This window comes from Hyalella azteca, unplaced genomic scaffold (assembly GCF_000764305.2).
Source record: "Hyalella azteca isolate HAZT.00-mixed unplaced genomic scaffold, Hazt_2.0.2 contig17967, whole genome shotgun sequence".
NCBI lineage: Eukaryota > Metazoa > Arthropoda > Malacostraca > Amphipoda > Hyalellidae > Hyalella > Hyalella azteca.
In genome coordinates this window covers 590,314-610,531 of record NW_025947728.1, presented here as the reverse complement: position 1 = coordinate 610,531, position 20,218 = coordinate 590,314, and the positions used below count along the sequence as shown (strand labels likewise).

Below are 20,218 nucleotides of genomic sequence, written 5' to 3'. Positions count from 1 at the left end.
AACCATCCTATAGTCTATGCTTATCTCTTGTATTCCTATTATCTATTGATATTTATTCTATTACGATATTATGTCTTGCATATTTTGAATTAAGATTAGATTAATTTATTAGACCAATTGCAATACTAGAGAAAATTTTGATTTTATCAAACAAGGTTGATATAATATGCGGAAAATGTTTGTCAACTTTGTTATATTGCTTCCGTAGTACCAAATGTTATTTTTTAAATCACAATGAACATGTAAACCTCCAGCCCAAAATTCAATAATGTTTCAGTACAGAGATTCAAACCTGAAAATTCGCTGCCGAGGCAATGTACCAGGGACATTTTTCACGAACCTTTTTTGACAACGAACTTTCTTTGATGACAAACATTCTGACGACGAACATTCTTTGACGACGAACATTCTTTGACGACGAACATTCTTTGACGACGAACATTCTATGACAACCAATATTCTTTGATAACTAACATTCTTTGACAACTAACATTCTTTGACAACTCACATTTTTTGACAACTAACATTCTTTGACAACTAACATTCTTCAAAAACGAACATTCTTTGACGATGAACATTCTTTGACAACCAACATTTTTTGACAACTAACATTTTGTGACAACCAACATTATTTGCCAACTAACATTATTAGCCAACTAACATTCTTTGATGACAAACATTCTCTGACAACGAACATTTTGTGACAACCAACATTCTGTGACAACCAACATTCTTTGACAACCAACATTCTTTGCCAACTAACATTCTTTGATGACAAACATTCTCTGACAACGAACTTTCTTTCACGACAATCCTTCGTTGTTGAGATAATGTATTGCAGTATTGAATTTTTGATCTGATTCTAAGCCACGTTCGTAACTCCAAGTCTCTTTTTGGTTCACATGACAAGACTATGGTGTGCTTTTTTGCGATCTGCTTGTATTTCAGATTTTACCGAACCCAACCAATATCAAGCAATTCCATGTATATAAAGTCGGTCGCTTTTTAGCCCTTTTAATGTATTCACAACTTACAATTGATTAGGAGATTGATGATACCGTTAAACTCACTACTAAAGTACATGAACGTAATAGTTATGTGCTCTGCGTCGCAAGCAAAAATTTATGGGGAAAAAAATGAAGCTTTTTGTTCGGTTGTATGGGTTTTTGGCTGTGAAGTTGTAGCTCTGCTTCCGTTCCTATTTTTCTTCAGCATTTGAGTCTAAATGAACATTATAGAGTTTTCTTAACTTGATGGCTATCTTGTTCATGCTTGAGCCTTTGACCAATGTTATAAATTGTGGTCTCTCTTAGGATCAATTCAATCCCAAAATTGATGGTCTCAATCAATAGAAGTAGTTTAAATGGATTGAAATTGAATAAGGCTCAGAGTAGAAGCATCAAATGAAATGGATAAAATGTATTATTAAGTTAAATGCGGTCTAAAAGAGATATAGGGTTAGATTTCAGGTTCCTGATGCTCAAGGAACCTGAATGACGTCATGACGAAATGATAACGTCATTTGAGGCAAGTTAGAGAATTATCTTTTTATTCGCTTCCTCCTTTTTGTTTTTATTGCGATTTTTCTTTTTTCTTTTGCCTCAGTGCCAAGCATGTTTTAACGTGCATTATTAGTGTCTTATGCATGAAATCATTTTGGTTAATTTATCACAGAAAATACCCGAAAATGATATCATTACCCAAGGTATTTTACTTTAAGTGATCGCTAAATATGTTGGTCCTTGTTGCCTTCCTTAAATCTTTGCCGCCGTTCTCATCACAACCTATGATTATCGTTTTATTCGACTTCAAGATATTATTATTCGAGTTTAATTCAAGGAGCCTGGAAAAAATTACGCTTTTTGTCCAGTTTTCCTACTCTTAATTTTATCTGTGGAATATCAAGTTATTGAACTCGTTCTGTTTCAACCGTGATGTAGGCTTACTAGGTAAGAAGTTTCTTTATATTAATAAAAATTTTACAATCCGTTTTTAAACTATAATTTTCTTTAAATTCCTTCTCTCACAGTTCAATAACTTCCGCTTGCATGAATCCCGCTTTACCAACTTCTAAGTCGAGGTCTTCTCGGCTCGTTGCGATTGCGAGAACATTTTTAAGCCTTTTGTTTGTACTGACTACAGCGTAAATTCTTCGTTGTTATTTTTTTCTGGAGTTCATCGGCATTTACGTCCTAATTTCCGTGAATCGAGAATAGAAGTTGAATCAACTTGGAAGATAATTCCTGTTCACAGTTTGTTGCTGTCTGAATTCTTTTGTTGTCAGGCTTCCTACTTGCAGAGAACGTTTTGCTATAAGACCAAGTTCAGTTATTCGGTAGATGAACGTGCACTGAACCACGAAACTCGGAATATGAATTTCAATCACGATTTCTACACGATATGGTAATGAATTTCTGAGTTGAGTGTCTGGATGCATGCATGGGATGCGTATTGATTACCTACAGCCTAGCAAGAGTTGTATCCTCGCGGTTTCTAGGGTGGCTTTTCCGCAAAGCAATGTTGTGATTCTGACGTCACTATTTAGGCTGCTTATGCCATAAATTTACAGCAGCAGCGATGCCTTGTTTGGTCATCTTGGAAAAAAATTAGCGGTCACTTTCGTTCCTCATTTATTATACTATAGTTTATTTGCATGGAAGTTGATTGGGCGTCCGCACAAATGAATGGAAACATGAACCCTTCGTTATCTTCGGAAAAAATTTAATCTAGAACATCTGTGTTGAATCTTAGAAGTAGTCGCTGTGTTGTGGTTGTATGTCATTTTCTGTATTGTCCAGGGTATAGAGTTAAATAACAGTAACATAATATTTAGAACTATCATTTTAGTAGAACTTACCTTGAAATAAATCGACCCTCAACCAGGACTGGTATCTTTCTCGTGCGAATATCAGAATTGTACACAGTTCAAGTTGATCTGTCATTTATAAATAAATCTTCAATGAACGCCTGAAAATTTAGGAAAATATACATCCGGGGTTTAAAAACTGTACCTGAGAACACGCAAGTTTTTATCTTTACTTGACGCAAAAATGCACATATCTGTCACTGTAAAATAACTGAGTAAATATATTTTAATTCGTTAACCACGTTTCATTTCGTTAATCATCACGTTAATCACGCAATAACTTAATATACGCTGGAAGGAAAAGGAAAATAGTCCGTCGCTATGTCACTTCCGATGTGAATGGCGAATTATGGGTAAAATTCACCGTAAAAGGAAATAATGTCTCCATTTTTAAGTTTTCTCTCTTTTCAGTAAAATGTATTTCAATATTGCATAATAAGCTAGTTTATATGTATGGTGGATTATAAGTTTGTAAAATAAGCACTGATGGAATATTTAATCCGAGAGTTCCACTGATTTATAATATTATTTTATGTTTCCATTATGCTCCTCTTTTTGGAAGTAATGAGATGAAGCTGTCCAGCATCTAACAAACACACACAATTAAAACATATTTTAATTTAAGTGAACAAATTACTGGGTATCTAATTTAAGTTTTATGATCTTTTAAAAGTTTATGGTCGTCCCCAAAACCGTCTGCTGCACCTTCACGTCATAAATGAGTCCTACACATACAAATTAATTTAACATTTAAGAAATGTTTGGTGCAATATAAAAACTAGACCAAAACTTAAAATCACGGGCTTTGCCATGGCGATTATTCATTGGAACGCAGAGACTGCAATCCGGATTTTTGTACGTGCTACGATTAACAGTAAATATTTCTATGACTGATCAAACTGATGTGTTCAAATTAAATAAGAAACAAGAAATGATTTGATTTTTTATTATTTAGTCTCAGACAGTCGAACTGCAATGTTCACTCTACATTGAAATATTTGCATTCAATTGATAATGCAAATAATTTGGGTAAAAATAGATTATTTAATACTCGAGGACCAATACTCTAGAAGAATGTCATCCCTTTCTAGTTTGAAATTTTCTTCCTTAATTAAGTAACTGTACACCTAAAGACATAACCATTTTTGTTCACTAACAAGCACAGGCATGTCTATTAAATTCTAATTCGGTGCCTCGAACTAGGCAAGTCCGACCTTCGGCTTATAATTAAAGCATTCTAATTCTGATAGGACCTCAAAATATATTAGTTCAAGGACGAACCAGGCGCTCTGACTACTTCTTCAGCTCATAATTGAACAAATGGAAAATATATTCACAAAAGCTAACGGAAAAAATAAAGTCGCTTCAAGCGATCGGCATCATTCGCAGTAAGAATAAAACTATCTTACGTATACTTAAACCAATAATCGTCGAATTATAATTTTATTCGTGTTTTAAAGCCGGAAAACATGCAAATAAAGGAGACAGGATTACAATAAACAAATACAGACAGAATAACTTCGAGTAAAGTTATATCTCTAAAGAATAATTAATGTCTGTGTTCGATGGAAATGTTTCACGTCAATTCAATTTTCTCTCAGAATCAATGCTTTTTAAACAGTTTATTTTAGGTACATTTTTTTTCAAAATGCTGTGATATAGATATTAATCTAATTCGGCTCGAACATTCGGATTACCTGACCATTTATTTCATAAAACGTATTGCCGCAAGTTAAAAGGAATGCTTCGCGATCATGTTTCTTGAAGAAATTTCTGAGAGATAAAAAGTTACATTCATCATGACGTTTATGGGATTATAAATTTGACAGTTTTCACTGTCAAATCGACGAAATAATTGAGGCTTCTTTTACTAAAGCAATATTCATCTATTGTTTATCATAATCAGTAAAAGTATCTACATAAAAGAAGTAGAAGCAATTCGACAGAAGTAGGTGCAGAATTGCGATCACTTCATTTGAGTATTTCTGATTTATGTGCAGCCTCAAAAGTTTGAATAAACATATAATACATTACTGTCCTTTGCTTAAATTTACTAATCGTAGTCTAAATTTTTGGTCAGCACATTTGCATTAGGAACAAATTCCACCGCAGCGAGCTGATCAACTAATCTAATTTAAACTTTTTACCAAGCAACTCAAGTGTTGAATATCACTATATAATTTGATTTTTAATTTATCACCCTGCCGTTAATCAAAAGGTAAAAGAGAAATTGACCTTAGCGAATTTTTCTGCCGTGTGAACATTAGGAATTTGTTTGGGACCTCTTGACATTTGCATTCTATAAATAAATATCCTTCTGAATCTGCAGTACAAACTCGGTCTTTTATTCTTCAGTTATGCCCATGAAAGCGTCACTATTAGCTCCGACAGACAAGAAGCAACTAACATTCTGTTGGATACTTCACACAAGAAATAGACCCAAAGTCCTAGCACACTTTTTAAAGCAAACTCCAAGCTACAATATTTTCAGACGCTGCTCTCCAGTGCACCTTCAGGCATAATAAGCCGTCCTCTATCGTCTGCATCGAGACTCCTATTGGCTTGCGATGTCGCGCTCGGGGGTGCGGCTCCGGCAGGCTTGAGGAGAGGCTGCAAGGAGGCGTCGGCTGGAGGAAGATCTTTTATGTCCTCGTTCTGTTGACGATGTTTTTCCTGTTGAGCGAGGTATTCAGGATCAGCGAGCCTTGTCCTAACGTGGTCTATTGAGGCATATTCTGTCTCTTCATCCTTCATATCCTTTTTCTTTTTGGCCTTTTTCTTCTTTTTCTTTGCTTTCTTGTCGTTGACAAACTCCAACTCTGCGTACTCCACTTCTGCAGGAGGGGCATCAGGTCTCGGCAGAGTTGGCGCAGGATGAATCTGCAATTTATTTCAGTTACGCATAAATAAACAGGAAAAGAAGCAAATATTAATCAGATTTTATTCGGCTGCGTTTCTATTCACAACGAAACATCACAAATTTCATAAATTATTAATTAGACACTCTCCTAACGACAATTAAATTTAGAGTTCACTCAGATTAAGAATTCATTTCGGATCAAATATCGGTATACATAATAAATAGATAGATAGTAATTATTAAATTTCTAAAAATAGAGTTGAACCTCGTTTCAAGTTGCTCCCAGGAAACTTCTTTCTGCTAATTTTGAGTACTATAGAAGCTTAAACATCTAACATTAAAGTTTATGGGATCGCTTGCCTAGTTGACATTGCTCGAAAATGAAACTATCAAACAATATGCGGCTGTGAAACGAATTGGATGAGATAATAAAGTATATGTACAATGAACTCGAGAAATATAATTTTCAATTAAAGTTCGCTAAAATATCATTCATATTTGCTGTAGGCTACCTTTTTCGCAACGTCTGGAGTGCCGGAGGATACGGGAGGTGCGGGTGGGAAGTTGATCACAGTCTGCTTGCCACCTCTGGATACACCCTCGTCTGGTCCTGGGACGGGCGTGGTATTGTTAAAGATAAAGCTTTCATTAATTTAATTATTTCAAGTTCTATTCGGCAGTGCAATTGAATATGTATTTTTAGATTAAAGGAACTAAAGGAAAACTTCATCCGCGAATAGTAGGAACTCTACGCCAATCGGGCGTGATAAAATAATTATCATAATATTCCATGTCAGGGGGCAGAAGAAAAATTTCGCAAATTATGTTAGAAATTTCGAACACGGTTGAATGAGTGTATCATCAGCTGGGGAAAAATCATTAAAATCCTGTCCATCCACATTTTGCATCAAATTACAGCCATACTCATCTCACCCAGTGGCTTTTTGCTGCATTCCTTGTCATCGCCGTGCTTCAATATTGGGGTCTCGCTACATTTTAATTTAGATTTCTGCGTTGATTTGTTAGTCTTGAGTTTCATGATGACCATCACGACGATAACCATGAGGATCACCGCTGCCCCGACGCCGATTAGGATCCCTAGAATAGGCGTGATTGGCAATACGTGGATCGAAGTCAAATCTGGGAACGAATTGTTCAACACCATGTCAATTATTCCACACTAGGTTAACTATTAAACACTATGTGAGCAATCCACCACAATGTGAAGTATTATAAATTAAATACAATAACTTTACACCACAATCGGAATATGGAAAATAAAAATTTAATATCGTCGATGAAAAAATTGAAATAAGGGCTTGGATATCAAGTGCAGTATTTCCGAAAAGGATGTACGCAACCCGCTAAATTATTTGTGTAGTTATGTAGTGTCATGCGCAGTGCAAAAACAAATTAAAAAATAACAATCTTATTTAGAAGAGTTAGAAAAAGGATTGATTGATTACAGATTTACCAAAAGATTTTTTCGGAACTATATGCTTCCGAAGTGAGTTACTTCTTTTTTATTTGTGGATGAGTTGCACTGCTTACCGATGTTTGCTTTCAGTAGAGGCTGAGTGAACGCGTGGACCGTGAGTTTCTCAGAAGCTCCTCTGATGTTGCTGCTATAGGCTGCGATGGTGTAGCCAGATCCTGGGTCAAGTTCCTCAATAATGAAGATTGGCGAGGAGCTGGAAATATTTCGAAGCAAACGATCACTTGTGATGTCGTAGATTTCGGCTACATATATCTCTGGCAAGCCATTTTCGCTGCCACCGAGGCACTCAAGAACCACGGTATGGGTGTCGTTGTTGGCCGAGGAGCAGTTAGCGAGTGGTGATGGAAACACGGCAGCTACAAGTTCAAATTTACACGGCATCTCTTGCTCTCCGATTAGGTTTTTAGCCCAACAATATAGTGTACCATAATCCATAGGAGTTTTTGGCGTGTAGCTCAAAATTGAGAGCTGATCCATAACTTGGAATTGTCTTTCTGGCATATCAATGGATTGACTGCCTGTTTTTAGTTGCCATCTGAACGATGTTGGGTCTGGCGACGAGTTAATGCGACAGCCAAGTTTGACTTTTTCGTACGTGTCCGTGCCCACCAACTGCAGGCCTGAATCTCTGCACGTTGGCTTATCTGTGGTGAAAAAGACACAAAACTGCTTTAATATATGATGATACAATGAGTATAATCTATGTTATAATAGGACAACTTGCTCAATATTGATGGTATTGATCAATACTATTGTTTGAACTCCAAAAGTTACTCTATAATACTACACTGCTGTTTTTTAAACTCTAGAAATTACTATACATAAGACACCAAGGCTGATCTTTAAACTAAAGGAATTACTCTATAACAATTCGAAATTGTCAATTAAACTCACAGTTAACCTGAAGGACGACAGTATTACTGTGCCCCACTCTGACGCTGTTGGTAGCAACGCAGGTGTATACGCCGGACTGGTTACGCGACACGCCGGACAGCGACAGCTCCGCCCCCTCCACCCCCTCCAGCTTGCGAATATCTTGCCCAACCTGCGGTGTGTCAAGACCGGGTTACATCCAGCCAATCCATGGGTAATTAATTATTTGCGAATATCTTGCCCAACCTGCGGTGTGTCAAGACCGGGTTGGATACAATTAATCCGTGGAAAATAATTTAATTAAAAACAACTCTCGAACGCATTGAAGAGTTAAATCTGGAGCAGCTTAATCTGGTAATGATCAGCTTGTATTCTTTAAGAATTGCGAAATAAAGCATAATTTTAAAATATTTTATTTTAATAGTTGGGATAGCTTATTTCAGCGCTCCATTATGACCTGAGCTCGTCAATATGGTATCAGAAGCATTTTATCATGGTTTACAATTAAACTATCTCATGAAATGAAATTGTCTTACAAGTTAGCTGGATAAGACAGGGTTAAAGTTTAGAAATTATGGATATTAAGAAGCATTAGCATGAAAATTAAAACAAGCCGAGAAATCATGGAATCATATTTATGTGCCCATGACAGGATAAACTATGAGAAAAAATGAAAGTCTAAGGACTTCAGAACTGGCATTTCACTATCATTTATGCTAACATAAATGATAGTGATCATAAATCTCCCCGTATTGAAATTAAGCGTTCCGTATATTTCAATCTTCGCCTTCAAATTCAATATAATTTAAAATTACGACACAACTCGTCGTCGTATTTTAGGGATACCGAGAAAAATCTGTGGTGTGGCCGTGTACCATCATCACCTTATGGTACCAGTGGATGAGGCGTGTACCATCATCACCTTATGGCACCAGTGGATGAGGTGTGTACCATCATCACCTTATGGTACCAGTGGATGAGGCGTGCACCATCATCACCTTATGGTACCAGTGGATGAAGCGTGTACCATCATCACCTTATGGTACCAGTGGATGAGGCGCGTACCATCATCACCTTATGGTACCAGTGGACGAGGCGTGCACCATCATCACCTTATGGTACCAGTGGATGAGGCGTGCACCATCATCACCTTATGGTACCAGTGGATGAGGCGCGCTGGAGGGTCGGCGTCCACATTGCAGGTCATTAGGACGTCGGCGCCCTCGACGACTCCCCTCTCGACGTCGTGCCCTCTTATCTCCAGCTCCACCGACCCCATGTCTGTCCACAGCACGGCAGCATTTATCAACATTCATGAGCTATATATATTACATAAACGCTTCTAGCGTAGCAACATGTTAGGAACATATATCATTTATGCATAATATATGAAAAGGTTCTAGTGCAGAAACAGTTTAGGAATATATATCATATATGTGTAATATATGAAAAGGTTCTAGTGCAGCAACATGTTAGGATCTATATGCATAATATATAAAACGCTTCTAGCTCGGCAATGAGTTAGTGACATGGATGAACCTTCCTAACAAACCAACATTTAATTTTAATATGTGATTTCACTGGAATTTATGTGGAACAATTAACAGTTTCTCATGGCACATCAAGTTATTGCTGAGTTATCCACATTTAAATTTCATAATTAAGTTATACCTTATGCAATACCTAAATCATGGAAAATTCAATGGTTTCCGAACAAATTGCTGCCGTAAAATTTAATGGCTCCAGAAATTTAATTCAGAAAGTCTACTTCGTTCTGATAAGTTCTGATAAGTAATTATATATTGATATATAATCATTATATAAGTAATTATATAATGATAAGTAATCATATAATGATATGTAATTTTTCCCATTTATGCTTCTATAATACCTGTCTATACCATCATTTAACAACTTATATAATGATTTACTGATACAGAAAGAACGGATAAGAAATGGACAATGGACGATGATATCATAATTTATTGGTGTAGAATGAACGGATAGGATAACTGGTGATGGCACATATAAGGGACGGTGAGACGATATAAAGATTAATTGGTATAGAAAAAACGTATGAAAGGCTGGTAGCAACTCACAATAAATGTTGAGCATATATCATAATTTATTAATGTATGAAAAACGGATATAAAAACGGGTGAAGACTCACAATGGATGATGATAGCAAAATTTATTGGTGTAGAATAAACGGATAGAAAAGCTAGCAGTAACTCACAATGTATGTTGAGCATTTATCGTAATTTATTAATGTAGAGAAGGACGGATATAAAATCAGGTGAAGACTTACAAAGGATGATGATATCATAAATTATTGGTGTAGAATGAACAGATAGAAAAGCTGTTAGAGACTCACAATTTATGTTGAGCATATATAATAATTTATTAATGTAAAAAAAACGGATATAAAATCAGGTGAAGACTCACAATGGATGGTGAGACGACGCGAGTCTACGAGAGGGGCGTGGCTGATGACGGGAGACTCTGCGCGGCACTGAAGCTCTTTGTGTTTGTTCTGGATGACTGGGATGAGGACCAACGTCGAGAGCGTCATGTTGTCTCCTTCTGATATCTGATGGAAACAAAACACATCATAAGAACTTGGTTCCCACTAGCTAATGAAAAAAATCAGCAATGCACAAATCAAGCATTTTTCGGGAAAATTTGGAAAAATTCCTCAATAAATCTTAGTTCTGGAAGCAAATCACATGTATTGGATTCCTACCGGTTGATGAAAAAATTATACATGAACATTTTAAGAAAATTTATATGAAATCGTCAAGAAATGTAAAAGAGCATTTCGTGCCTCAATTAATTTTAACGTATCCTCTGACAAGTACCAACATTATATTTTGCATGGTACTCCCGTTCAGCTCAGCTTCTTTAAAAATATATTCTTGAGTATGGTTCGAATATTTGAAATTTTTTTGTGTCCGGGAATCGAAAAAAATATGCTTCAAATAAAACTTGGCACTTGGTGCCTAACAAATTTGCGAAATAATCAAGAAAGAAACTTTCAATTTTACTGACCTGGTTGTAAATCTTTTGGCTTGAATTGTCGAGTTGCTGTCCATCCAACCACCAAGTGAGCCGGGCAGGGGGCAACGCTCCCACCGTCTGGCACTGCAGAGGGTAAGACTCGCCCACTACCATTGGCGTCTCGTTGGTTACGATCTGCACCGAAGTCGGCTTGACTAGGGAAAAATAATATCTTTAGCAGCATAATTCAAATTATGATTGTGACGTTACACTTCACTTTAACGTTGGCTTGATAGTTAGGATAAGTCGAGCCACGAGAGTAACAATTATAAATAAATATGCAATAATAATTATATTAATAAAAGTAGGATTGTGACCTAACACTCTGCCCCGACGTCGCCTTGACTGCAGGAAAAAGGTCGAGTCGTAAAGAGAACATTTGGATTATTATTATTATTACGTTACATTCTGCGCTAACATTAGATTGTCTGCTGACATAAGTCTAACCAACAGTAAGAGAACGAATCCAAAAGCTTCGCAGTTTCCTCATATTCAGTCAAAATGTTTTTAACTTTTGCTATATCACGCCTATCACACCTAGACCCTCGTGACATATACAATATTCATTGTCAATGCATTCAATCCATTCTTAGTGAACAACCGTTTACATAGTCACTCACATCTAATGTTGACCCAGAAGACGGTGTTGAGTGGTTTGATGAGTTTTGGTGTCTGTGCGTGACAAACCAGCCGAGCGTTGGAGTGGTTGCGTGTGAGTGGTCCGAAGAGCAACCTGTTGCGCACCACGCCTGTCGCCTCGGTGTCATGGTCGCCGTCCAGCAATTCTTGGTCCCAGTACCAGTTTACGAAAGGGGGCGGCACGCCTATTATAAGGTTAGAGCATAACAAATATAGTCGTATTGTTAAAAATCAGTTTGAATTTTAATAACGTTAGAATAGTGTGAAAGGCTCGCTGCAAGAAATCAGTGTGTTATGCACAAAACTGGCGGCTTGGTAGCTGAGTTCCCCAAAGGTGAAACTGGAAGATAATTAAACTAAAACTTCATGATGCTTGGGCATCGATCATTCAGATAAGTTTCGACATAGAAGATAATATCAATGCTTAGAGATGATTTCTGAAAGCAATCGAAAACTTATCATTTACGGATTCATTTACTCGAACTTGAAAAATAACCTGCAATGATTAGAAAAAAATATAGTCGTCAGGAAAACACAGAACTTCAAAATAGTTATCAATTAAAAACTTCAAGCTTTCAAGAAAGTATACACTAAATTTGAAAGGATATTCAAATAAAAATCGTATTAATCACGACGGTCATAAGACAGTTCGCTCACCTCCGGTGACCTGGCATGTGAGGTCAGCGGTCTGGCCCTCGTTGAAGGCGACGCTGCTGCTGTTCACTGCAACGCCTTCCGCGTTCAGGATGGTCGGGGGGTCCGGTGGCACTGGCGGGAAAAATAAGGCTTCAATGATGTTCATTGATAGATATAAAGATAATTTACATTAGGTGATATATTCATGTGGGTGCTTTTACACTTATATTTTAAAATTTGTATAACATTTGATGAAAGTCAAGTTCTTGATGCAGAAATTCAACTAAAAATCATTGATTTTATGGAGCATTTGAGAATTGATAAATAACTATCTGGTACTGATTTATTTTGCGGATGTTTATCACAACTGCTAACTACTCGAAAATTGTTAACAAGCTAGAAATCAAGTGTCAAAGGATCGGGACTCACTGCTTATTAGTAAATATTTCAGAGAGTCAATTGATTGGCAGATTTTTTACACAATATTATTGCTGAAAAGAAGTCTGCATTTAATTTGAATAAATTAATATATGTATTATTAGTATATTATTATGTATTATTATAATCTATATTAATTTAATTGTTAGTTTCATCTAACCAAGGACTCTTAGGCGAGTGGCATCACTGTATGGCGATGCACCGATGAACACCCTGCATCTGTAAAGCGCTTCGTCGCCAATTACAACATTTTCGATGAAGAGAGCAGGCGGGCTGTGTAGAGGCTGGAAGGTAACTCTGTCACCTCCCCACACGCTGCCGTCAACCGTCTGCTCTGCGTCTTGCAAGGAGCCGTCAGCTTTGAATCTGATGTGGGATAAAGGCATGTAGTGATGATATTATAGATGATTGAAATGTATCTACATATTTGGATAAGAAACAAGGATCTAGTCAGCTCCGTAAGTGATCCTGGATGGGGAGATAAGGTATGGGGAAAAGTGTTGGACTACTTATTTTAAACGGAAATGCCTGTTTGATGGCGTCAATATCAGGCAGCTCTGAAATTAATTCAGGATGGAAGATGAAAGGAAACGTTAGCTTGCAACCTGCAATATTTCAGCAACTCGAAATAAATCACCTTTGGAACTGTTCCTAAGATGAGTAAAGATTTGATCGGTAAAATAGAACTTACAAATTGATTTACGCTGTATGGGTAATCTTCAGCATTGAAACTGATCGATAAAAACCCTACCTAGTTGATGAACATTTTGATCTGCTATTGTTATAAGATATTACATTATATTAGACTTCATAACTACATAACAATTGGTATTCCCACTACGACAGGATTAACTTGGTCTGACATCCAACACACACTCAAAAACAAGATGAATAGATATTATCTAGCCTGTAGGCCACTTGGCCGCATTCATTTTCAAGCGGCAACAAAAAATTGTCCTCACAGCTATTTTTGTAATTTGCAATCAAAATTTCTGTGGGTTGAAAAAAAATACAAATATCTTTTTTAAAGTATTCGGTACACAATCTACTATTTTTCGAATTGTTTTCATTCGCATCACGGTTAGATATAAAACAAAGTTATTTTAAATTTTTTGCCACACTAGCGATCTGAAATGCCTCATGGTTGCATAGATTCCATTCTTAAACGAAATCATGGAATAAATTGACGAGCGCAACCTCTGAAAAGTATTGAAAATACGTAGATTGCAACAGGGTTGCCAGATAGCCTAAAATTTACGGCCAAGTCCGGGAACAAAAAAGGTGTTTAACTCAATATCTAATAGTATATTTGTAGTTTCCGATGTAAAAATATTCCATTTCTTTTTTTTGCAGTTTTAAAAATTTTATTAGGAAGTACACCTATCATTAATTTTAGTCGGCTAACACAATTGAACGACTAAATCTGGTAATTTGTCCGGAAAAAATGACCGTCTGGCAACTCTGGCTTGAAGTCACGTTAGAAAAGGAGACTCCTGAAATTTTCGAGATAAACTTTCCAGTTCCAGAGTAAACCTGACAACACACTGTTTAGCATTGAATATATGCCTGAATTTACATGCAAGAATATATGAAGGCAATTACTTACACGTATGAAGCTTTCCCGTTGTTATCTTTATACCACAAAACACGGAGGCTTGTGGTGTTCGGAAAGATTGGGACCTTACAAGGCAATTCCGCTGTGCTGCCTCTCACCTGCTCCACTTGGTTTTCTGAAACAGAAGATGTATGAAACCTCAGTGCCGTCGTACTGAATTCCAATTTGAGGTCATGATTATTAACAATTAGAATACTTCGAATTGAACGGTTTAATATGGCTTTCGGTATTACTTCTTGCCATTAACATAGAGAGGGATTGTCAACGACGAAAATAAAAGACTGCCAGAATGTCATTAAATATGCAACGTAACACTGAACTCTGAAAAAAAACACTGAAAAATAAGCTCATTACACTGAAAAATAAGCTCATTACGTGAGATTTTTATATTATAACTGTTTCTGTAATTGTAATGGAGCAGACTTGAGTAGTTCGTAGGAATGCAACTACTCCACAGTAACGCCGAGTCCACTCAAGAAGATTTCCAAATAAATGTAAAATATCATTACATGGAAGAGAAATTTTTGAAAACATCGTGAAAATTCTAGCATTTTTATAAATATTTCAGTAATTTCATTGATTGTTCAGAGATCAATTTTCCGTAATGGCGCAAATGACATCTTGAGGTTACGAACACATTGCCCAAGTATTTCGAATGAAATTAACAGAATTCATAGCAGTAAGATGAATTACGAGATGATGAGTAGCGGAAGGTGATGCTAGGACATAACAAGCAACAGAGACCAATTGCGCCACTTGAGAGCGTCGCTGCAGTGGCCTCAACTGACCGGACGCGCCGACATTGTGGAGGCCACCGCGCTCTTCAACTCTTGTAGTGTTTCAGTGCTGCTTTTGTTATTATATAAGACTTATATTAATCTTATTTAGCCTGTAATGGTTTCATTTGCGGGTAATGTTTTAGATGTGGTCATTTTTTGGCTAAGAAAACAAGAATGTTATTGGGCTGAAAGTCTTCCTTTCGCGACATTATGTCAGATGCAAACTAGATTCTGCAACCGGTAGTTTTCGCTTTTGTTATTAATGTGAGAAGCCGAGTGTTACTCCTGTTTAACTGATAACATTATTAATACATAATATGAACAATAATTTACAGGAGAATTCTCTCTTAACAGGAACAATTGATTTTCCGCATTTACTTTTGGGCAAATATATACGAATGTGTGAGTAATTATTTTGTGATATTGATGATCTGTACGATGATTACGTTTGTACCCCAACAAAAATTAAGGTAAGATATTATAGACTCTAAGATATTATAGACTATAGGTTTCGACCTTTCATTCCTAGGAGTGCATGAAAGTTTTTTAGTTCCACATTCTTTCTTTGGTTTCTAAAGTAAAACACTTTTAATATTGAAATTCTGTGAGCGTAATACGCTCAACGAGCGACACGATCATTTTTCTAAACTATTTTTTTGGTCTCGTCACGAGAAAATATTTATATGCATAATTTCCTCCATTCATTTTTCTCCTACAGCGAGGTCAAAACGCATTGCAAACGACTCTCAATTTATACCTTAACAGCTATGATTGTTTCATCTTGTCTGCCATTTAATATTTTTAACAGTTTTTTTTCTGCACGCAGATCTCTTACCACCTTTTAGTTTCATTGATGCTAAAATCTGGATTTTTAAGGATCTAGTATGTTTTCATTTCTAACCTACAATGTAGAATGGCGCAATTGCTCTAAAAGAAGGTAGTCATATTCTCTCTCTCTCTGTCTTCTATATCTATTGCATTGCTTGCCACGACATCTACATGAATGTCACGTTGTACTTCATTGTTTCCTTAAAAATTTAATACAACTTGATGATGGCGCTACAACAATTCACATGGAAAGTTTTGTCTTTAATGTTTTCATAACGTAACATATTACGATTGAATTATCATCAGAATTTTAATTTATCTCAATCGTTTAGGGTTAAGTGTGATGTCATCTCTATTTCTGCAACAGTAACTTAACACTTACCGACATCCATCACACTCCATGGAGCGATGACGCAAATCCGAGCATGAGTATATCTTGAGTAGGGTCATGGGTAATAGTGCATAACAATCATACAATATCCTGCAGCAGGCGACTGACTCACCTGCTTGTGTCTGAATGCTTAGTGCCAGGAAGAGTGTAAGTACGAACATCATAACACTCCATTGTCCCGACGATTGCACACAGCAAGCTAAGCCATTTTTTGGCCGCAGTGATTGTTCCCGAGGTTCTTCATTGATGTCATCGAGTTTGTGGGCTGAGGGAGTCTCGCTGCCACTTATGTTGCTTGCAGACTTCTGATGTAGTCTTGTTGGGACTCTAATTTTGTGGAGCCTTCTTCGTTTGCGGTGATGTGCGTGACAAAACTCGTTGGTGACGCCAGCACTCCTTGCAGTCGCTGGCAGGGCCATGGTGAGTGAACTCAGCGACTATGATTCAAGAGACTGCCGTACAATAGGCCCAGCTTTGAGGCCTCAAATTTTACTCATTTTTTTCTTTAAAATTCACGCATCTTTCTTCTTACTCTTTATCTGCTCGTCTCCGTGTCGTAGATGCAAGCCATGATAGTGGAATGAAGTGGATTTTTGTCATCGATAAATCGATAATTCAATTTACTTTCAAAAACATCAATCAACTTCAAATAAATTGTAAACACATCACAATATCATTTCATAATTTCACTTTTGAATCACTGAAGATGCTGCTGAGGGGAAAAAGTTTTGGCATTAGAAAATTTGTGAAATAAAATGTAAAATTAAAAAATAACATCAAACGCATCAAACTAATTTTAGTTTATTGTTCATAGTTTATCATTGCATGTGGCGCTATCTCTTTTCCCTCATTAAAACCTTCAAAATACATAGAGTCCTCGTTTATCTGTTGCATGATAAAAGCGGTCCCTTTTCAGAATTTGATATTACTTAGCAGCATATTGGCTGAGCCTCCCACTTAATGGAATTATAAAGGGCAACTAAGGGCCCTTATGTACCGTACCCCTATATGGGTGCGGTGTATTATTGAGTCTCCGTCCTGAAGGAAATAAGCATCGCCTGAACATCACTCCACACACACCGACTCGGCGCACCACTAGACCCTTTATTATTTAATAAGGCCCTTACAACGAAAAGTGGAATGAATAGCAGAGAGATAATTGACGAAAGACCTGAAAAACGTCACATGCTGCCTCCCTGGCTCCTTCATCTTGTGTTACACCAGAGAAATGCTTTTATATCGTCTCAGAGCGCTTATAAATTAGTGAATTAGTTTTTAAACTTTAATCTCCAATTAAAAAGAAGAGATGTAGGCAGGAAACGGCTGTAAAAGGCGTACATATAAAAAATATGAAAACATAGCCTCAGGAGCAGGGTTAATGACTTCACTTCATGCATACAGTTATTCGAATCACTGATTGAAATAGCACAACAATTCACACGAAATACTATTATTTCATTTAATTACTGCAAAAAATTTTAAATTTGACTTGATGGGTCTTGCAAAATCAAGGCCAAGCAACTATTCTATAATTAATATGCAGAAATCTGCGTCATTGTGTGCTGAAAATGAAGGAACTAAACTCACCAGGAAGTGACCGTCAATTAAATTATGGACTTTCAGCGTCAGTCAATTCTTATCAGAATCAAAATAAGACAAATCTGTAGAGCTGTTATTTTCAGAACAGTAAAATCCCAAGGTTTTTGATAGATGTTAAACGATCAACCTCACCCGGCAACAATCAGCCGAACAATTGAATGCGTAACTTGAGCCTGCTCTTCTGATCCATTCGTTACTGATAGACGATCTATTGAACTAAGTTTGATAATCTGTGCGGGCATGTCTGCGGGCAACTCTGCGGGACTTTCTGCGGACATTTCTGCAAAAAAATTTGCGGGAATATGTACGAATATTTCTACTTGTATCTTTTCGGGGATCTTCTCGGATATCGCTGCGGGCGCCAGCGCGGATATCTCTGCGGGTATATCAGCGCGGAAATCTCTGCGGGTAGCAGAGTAGGAATCTCTGCGGATATGACATCCAGCGGGTATCTGAGCGCGTATCTCTGCAGGCATCTCTACTTGTATTAGAGCGGATTTCTTTGCGGATTTGAAGAGGATATCAGCGCGAACATTGTTAGGGATAAATATTTACAGGATAAATTAAATCATTGACTATCGTATTTTTAGTAGGAGCAATTACTACATTTTAAGTTTAGAGATTTTATATTTTCCGTGATACATTCATTCATGGACAAGACACGAGCTGGTGAGAAGTATAGACAAGCACACCACACGAGTACAGAGAAGCTTTACCAAATATATTTGAAAACTATATGTTTATATGTAAACTGAACCTCCCTGCATAAGTGCGAGAGATTTATAGCCCTCGGCAGTTTCAGTAGCCGACAGCAAGAGGGGTAAACTATTTATTTACCCGGGACAATAATTATCCGGTTACCTTAATCAAAGTTAATAAACTGAAATTATACTTTTTGGGATTTCCATAGTAAAAATTCATGGAAATCGGAGTCTCACCTTCGATTACTAGCTCTAAAACAATCATAGCTTTTTGCTCCAGATTCAGCCCTGATTTTTATCTCTAGAATCGCCTCTGATTCAAAGCTCAAAACCTCCCACGGATGATCTTTGTTTCGCTATTACTATCGTTTCAAATCATTGATAATAAGCTTAAAGCGACAGTGTACGGTAGTAATCTTAGTTTGCTTCACTAAGCTATTTCTTGGATATTTGCTGGCCAAAGCATTCAGGTCTGCGGTCGAGGAGCGTCTGCATTCAACTTCTGAATGGAGGCATAGAAGCAAAGTATGCCGTCTACAACGAGTCAATTTAACGAATAGAAGGAACCCTACCGAGCAGAGGCTACGCATAACAAACTTATTAAAGGCAATCTTAGTACAATTTTTCAGTTTATCATCTCGCTGAAAATGAAAATAAACAATTCCTAGCGTCTTATTTCATTTTAAAGGTGTTTTGAAGTGACGAGAAGTGAAGAGCAATAATGAAAATATATTTTGAGAACTTTACTGATAATTCAAGCCACATTTTTCCGTCTGACATGTATTTTTCTTGATATTATAAGGAAAATCACTTTGTCATAAGATAAATAGTAAATACCAGTCACATTATTACACTTTTACTGCGACCGTTGCTGCCAAACGGTAAAGTTGGTACATGATCACTTTGATACCCTAACATTTCTTACCCTCGGCAAAATGTTATGCATAGTCCTTAGAAAAATGAATGTGTCATATTGTCTGAATAATGATACACTTTCTACATATGGAACTGATATGCCTTGTTGCCGAAACCAAATGGATCAGGATGAATCGCATAAGGGTAAAAAATATAACTCAGTACTCACTGCAGTGAGTGACAGAGAGCGCATTTTCTCGTCGACGAAAACTTGAGGTCACGGACAGACGGACAGACGGACGGACAGACAGACAGACAGACGGACGGACGGACATGGCGAGCACAGTAGTGCATTTTTTCCATAAATGAGAAAATGCGCTAAAAAGCATCGATATTTGGACAAAATCTCACTCAATTATATGCGTGTGTTGTCACTGTATGCACATTTCCACCCGTCCATATGAGGTTATCTACTCTTCTGCAGCGGTATATGAAAGACACACCCGGCGCCGATTATTAAATATAAAACATTGAATCATAAATACCTTAAGGTGGTAGAGTTCCGATCAATTTAGTAATGAAA

General features: G+C 37.0%; 1 protein-coding gene across 2 annotated transcripts; it reads right to left on the bottom strand.

The window, feature by feature from the left end:
- Positions 1-3,796: 3,796 nt before the first annotated feature.
- Positions 3,797-17,187, bottom strand: LOC108673439 (nephrin). Of its 2 annotated transcripts, none has more exons than XM_018161273.1 (13): positions 16,593-17,187; positions 14,474-14,597; positions 13,028-13,233; positions 12,451-12,561; positions 11,775-11,978; positions 11,146-11,309; positions 10,543-10,687; positions 9,248-9,378; positions 8,119-8,269; positions 7,278-7,868; positions 6,660-6,866; positions 6,239-6,336; positions 3,797-5,746 (listed from the first exon to the last, which is right to left on the bottom strand). In XM_018161273.1, exons 1-13 carry the CDS (start codon positions 16,897-16,899, stop codon positions 5,354-5,356), a joined length of 2,832 nt encoding a protein of 943 aa, XP_018016762.1. In that variant the 5' UTR covers positions 16,900-17,187; the 3' UTR covers positions 3,797-5,353. The 2 variants fall into 2 exon arrangements, with proteins under 2 accessions (XP_018016762.1, XP_018016763.1); XM_018161274.1 differs by having other exon boundaries at positions 6,660-6,824.
- Positions 17,188-20,218: the final 3,031 nt, after the last annotated feature.

Excerpts from the sequence above, each read along its gene's own strand:
- LOC108673439 (XM_018161273.1), bottom strand. The coding sequence starts at position 16,899 with ATGGCCCTGCCAGCGACTGCAAGGAGTGCTGGCGTCACCAACGAGTTT. Across the intron at positions 13,234-14,473 it reads AACGGGAAAGCTTCATACGT|ATTCAAAGCTGACGGCTCCT; the intron begins GTAAGTAATTGC and ends ATCCCACATCAG. Across the intron at positions 11,310-11,774 it reads CTTCTGGGTCAACATTAGAT|TCAAGCCGACTTCGGTGCAG; the intron begins GTGAGTGACTAT and ends ATTTTTCCCTAG.